The sequence below is a fragment of the Arachis ipaensis genome, chromosome B02 (assembly GCF_000816755.2).
Source record: "Arachis ipaensis cultivar K30076 chromosome B02, Araip1.1, whole genome shotgun sequence".
NCBI classification, from domain to species: domain Eukaryota; kingdom Viridiplantae; phylum Streptophyta; class Magnoliopsida; order Fabales; family Fabaceae; genus Arachis; species Arachis ipaensis.
In genome coordinates this window covers 5029949-5035066 of record NC_029786.2, presented here as the reverse complement: position 1 = coordinate 5035066, position 5118 = coordinate 5029949, and the positions used below count along the sequence as shown (strand labels likewise).

At 27.4% G+C, this 5118-nt stretch overlaps 1 protein-coding gene across 1 annotated transcript; it reads right to left on the bottom strand.

Annotated features, from left to right (window-relative positions):
* On the bottom strand, positions 481-2228 carry LOC107623863 (ras-related protein RABA3). Its single transcript, XM_016326260.2, has 2 exons — positions 1819-2228; positions 481-1030 (listed from the first exon to the last, which is right to left on the bottom strand). The coding sequence occupies exons 1-2, from the start codon at positions 2100-2102 to the stop codon at positions 553-555; spliced, it is 762 nt and encodes a 253-aa protein (XP_016181746.1). The 5' UTR covers positions 2103-2228; the 3' UTR covers positions 481-552.

Here is a 5118-nt window from a genome sequence, read left to right as displayed (position 1 = left end):
CTCCCTTTTTACGGTGGCTTATTAGCTACTTTTATCTTTTTTAATTTGTAGGCCCCACTTAGTTGGGGACCCACCAACACTAATTAAATCATATATTCTTTCATGTGTTAGAAAAATATAACCAAAATTTTGTTGTAACACTTCTTCTCCTCAATTTTTTTTGTACAAAATTTCAAATTCTAACCATCAATCATCTAACACTTCAAAGTTAAAGAAAAAAAAATTTATATTAATGATCATTGGTGAATCGATCTTACTTACATATTGAAATTGAAAGCTATTGGCTCTTTAATAAGCGAATTGTTTGTATTAAATTTAATAATTGGACAATATTGAACCCATTTAAAATTTTTTTGGGATTAAATATAATGTTTAAAAGCTTTTTGAAACTGAAATTATTTAAAATGTTAGAAACTAAATTATAATTCGTCCCAAATATTAAAGACTAAAATAATCCTTTCCCCTGAACACAAATATCAATAAAAAGGACAATTAAATATTATATAATACCATCAAATATTTTTTTTCTTTCAACATTAACCTTTTCCAAGATCAACATGAGCATGAAGACAACTTCTTCATCTCACTAATTTCCAATTCATGACCTAAAATTACATCAATCTTAGATCCTTTAAGTGTGTTGCTACTATTATTACCACCATTACCAATAATGTCATCATCACCACTACCACATTCCAAACTTTTCTTCTTAGAAACAACCCTATTATGAATCTCTTGAAGCAATTTAAGAAAAGCACTTTCCACATTGTTACCATTGAGTGCTGAAGTCTCAGAGAAGAAAAGGCCTTGTTCTTCAGCAAATTCAATTGCATCTTCAGTTGACACCATTCTTAGGTCAACAAGGTCACATTTGTTACCAATTAACATGATCACAATGGAGCTATCTGCATGTGATCTTAGTTCTTCAATCCACCTTGTAACATGATCAAATGATTCTCTCTTTGTTATGTCATATACCAACATTGCCCCTAATGCTCCTCTGTAATATGCACTTGTCACTGCCCTGTACCTAATATATCATCAACAATACAATTTACAATTTAATAATTTACAGAAATTTCGGTTATATAACACTGAACAAATTAAAATTGCATTTTATAAAATATGGTACTCACTTTTTTTTTATATTTATAAAATTGATCACCTTAGACTTATAAAGAGGTCAGTTTAATTTGAGTGTAGCAATTCATGACATGTTGTGTTTATGTAATATCACTTAGTCTCATAAAAGATCAACAAAAATTACACTTTACATTATATTAAGAGTAATGTTACCTAATCAATAAAATTTATCATTTTGAACAACATTTGACCAACTAGAAATTTTTTTTATTGATCGAATGTTGATTAAAAATAATAAACATTTATTAGTCATATAAGTATATAACATTATTGCTCAAACAAATATGTATCATTATTTATATAAAAAGGTCAATTCCACTATTAATATAAAATGTCTGAGTAGAAGTAATATTTTAGTCATGAAAAAGTATAGGGTACCAACATATTATCTGTGAACTTATTGCCAATAATAATTAGTTATTATATTTTAAACACATATATAAAGAGACACATCCATAAAATATATCTATAAAGACACTTCTATTAAACACAATCATAAAAAATACATTTTTATTAGACACATCCACAAAGACACTTTCATTAAACACAGTTATAAATAAGAGCTGGCAGAAGTTGGCAGAAATTCTGTTGGTAACGTAGTGAGATTGTTTAGTTATACTATTTTATTTAAGGATTTAACTAAAAAAAGAAAGGAAAAAAAAAACATGAATGAACCTTTCTTGGCCAGCAGTATCCCAGATCTGAGCCTTGATGACTTTGCCATTAATGGTGAGAGTCCTAGTTTGGAACTCAACACCAATGGTTGACTTAGAGTCAAAGCAAAACTCATTCTTTGCAAACCTTGAGAGCATTTGAGTCTTTCCCACTGATGAATCTCCAATCACCACAACCTTAAACACATAATCTATTTTCTCATTCACATCATCATCATAATACCCTATTATTTTCTCACTCTCATTATATTGTTTTTTTTCAGCCTCAACACCATTCATTTTCATGTCAAGAACACTAAGAAGCTTGAAATAAAAAGGTAATAACTATGTGTTTGTTGGTCTAAGTCTTTAATTGGTCCTAGTGTAGAGCATTTAAATGCAACTTTGATTCTAAAGTTTTTGGTCTTGGTGGGGAAAAAAGAAAGAGCAAGATAAGGTAGTTGTTGAATCACTAGTGTGAAATTATTATTAAATAAAACAATATCATAATGATATGTGAAGTAAAAATTATTCAGGAAATTAATTCCCACAAAATATAATTTTTAAAATAATCCTTATTTAAAATTTTGTTTTGTAAATAATTATTTTTTATTATTTTTAGTTTAACAATATTAAAAGAAAACTAAACCAAAGAATAGGCAATGAAATGTGGGCCAGCTTTTGTCTCACAATTTTAATATTATTTGGAACTATTATTGGACTCTATTGCCTTGAACATTGATGGTTTTCTGTTGCTGATGTATTATAGTACTTCAGTAAATGGTTGAATTCTTTTTAGGCAAAAAAGGGAAACCATAAGTAGGAATTGATCAAAATTTTCTAAAAAGTAGTTATGGCGATGTTTTTAAAAGAGTCAATCGATTTTATAAAATTTGTATTATTGAATCTGTACCAAAAAATTCATAAAATTATGCAAATATTGATTGGCTCTTCATATATTCTTGTAGGTTTAGCAAATATCCTGTAATGCTTTAAAGCCCACCGTTTTAGCACATGCTTGCCTTTTTTCTTATTCTTGAAACATATCAAAAGTATATTTTTTTCAATTTCTGAGATAGCTAATTCCGCAGGATAACCCTATATCCTCAAAACAACATTCCTGCATGCTTTCAAATTTAATTCTTTCTTAGTTATGAGTTTGTCAATGAGATTCAAGAAGTCTTTTTTAAAGTCATGTTGTACATGCTTTTTTATTCTAATTGTTTTACCTTCTATTGACTCCGTATTCTCAATTCCTCTCACTTTCATATATGACATTGCTCTTGATTTGCACAGAGTAATATTGTTGCTGATAGTGTGTGGTTACAAGTTGATGTGTGTTAGTGAATCTCTATAATGGAGAAACTCCTTAATATGGAGAAGAACTAGACGTTTCTACTGTTGACTCTTTTGTTATGAGAGAGAGAGGGAGAGGGAGAGAGGGAGTGAGAGAGAGAGTACTGACGGATGATGGTGTTAAGTATAAGAGTTGGAATCTCAATTTAACTTTTAAAATCTTTTGATATTACGATTTTAAATAAGTAAATTGACTTTACGAAATTTATATTAGATCTGACGATTTTATGATTTAAATTTTATTAAAATTTTATATTTTATGTACTTAATTTATTTTTTTTATTTTACATAAAATCTCAATTTTCTTTACCTTGGTTATGGTGGTGATGTTTATTAATTATTATGTCTCATGTTATAGAACTATGAATCTTCATTTGTTGAATATGGTTGAGCTGTCTAGTTTCATATCACTCTTTTTCTTTTCCTTAATTTAAGGCTTAATGCATGGATGGAGATAATTACTTTTCCTTTTCCACCAATTTTACCACCTTTTTTTCCCTTTTTTTTTTTTTTTTTCTCTTTTGCTTTCCCCTAATTAATATCATTGTTTATATCTTGCAAATGCTATGCTTTAATAGTCTAATCATTTAAGAATTTTCCTTGAATGTTTTATTAGGGTGTGGCCTTGGACATTGATGAACCAGCTCATGCATCAAAATGCTAAAGATTAATCAAGTACTTTCTTTGAACATCATATTATATTGTTGTGTTCTTGCATTGTTATTTCCCCCCTCAAGGTGAAATAAATGGAAATATAGTGAACCCTAATAATTCTTTGTCTGTTTTAACTTTTAATGTATATTTAAAAGAACAATAAAATAATTAAAAGATTAGTTTCTTTTATATTTATCAGCAGTATTCAAATTATGTTATTAAGACAACTTTATTACTTATCACTCGAGTAATGCAATGTTGGTTATTGAATGTACTTATATATCATAAACAATTAATACAAAGAATATAGTACTTATAGCATCATATGAAAAAAATGCTAGATTAAAAAAGGAAAAAAAAAGTTTAATTATAATTGATTTTCAACTTTTATCATATATGAATTTTATATTTTTTTTATTAAAAAATATTAGACTTTTATTTTTTATTTTATCAATTTTTTATTTTTAAAAAATTTGATCCAAATCATATAAATTTGTAGTAATTTATTGCACTAACAAAAATAAGTGATGTATATTGTATTTTTTTTTAGTCGTTCACAATGTTCTCTAGTTCCAATATGAATTCTATTTAAGAATTTGTTGTTAGTCAATGAATTACTTTATATATAAAATGGAATTTAAATTTATAATACGTATTTAAATGGATAAATTAGCTGACTGCTCAACCAAACCAAGTTAGTTTGGTGTATTTTATTTTATATTTGTGTATTGGCCTATATCTCTATAAGGTAATAGCTAACATAATATTAGAGAGATTGTATGGTATAAATTGAAAGAAAAAAAAATCCACACATATAGATGTTGTGTGGCATCATTTAATTTATACCCAACATCTGGCTTTTTGAAGTTTTTGTGCAATTTAGGGGCGTCGTGGGATGATTGACACTCGTTGGAATATATTATTTGTTTTGCGATTAAGCTTTGCTTATGGGAGGGATTTTCTTTTAAACTCAAACCAACTCTTTATTTTTTATCAAACAATAATTGTATGCACAAGATAAAATTTAAATTTTCGATAATTATTTAAATAAATTAGTAAGCAAATCTTAGACTAACTCAACTTAGTTATCTTAAATCAAGTTATTTTTGTTTTTGTCAATTGAATTGAACAGCCTTCAATTCCAGACATTACAAATTTATCTACACTACATTCACATACACAATACTTAAGGTTCCATCCACTACTTAATCTAACCAAATTTTGAACTGGTATGCACTTGTTACGAAACATACATGATAATCATTAGATCAAAGCCTTGGGTATAACTAAGTTGGATTTTTTTTTTTTTTTT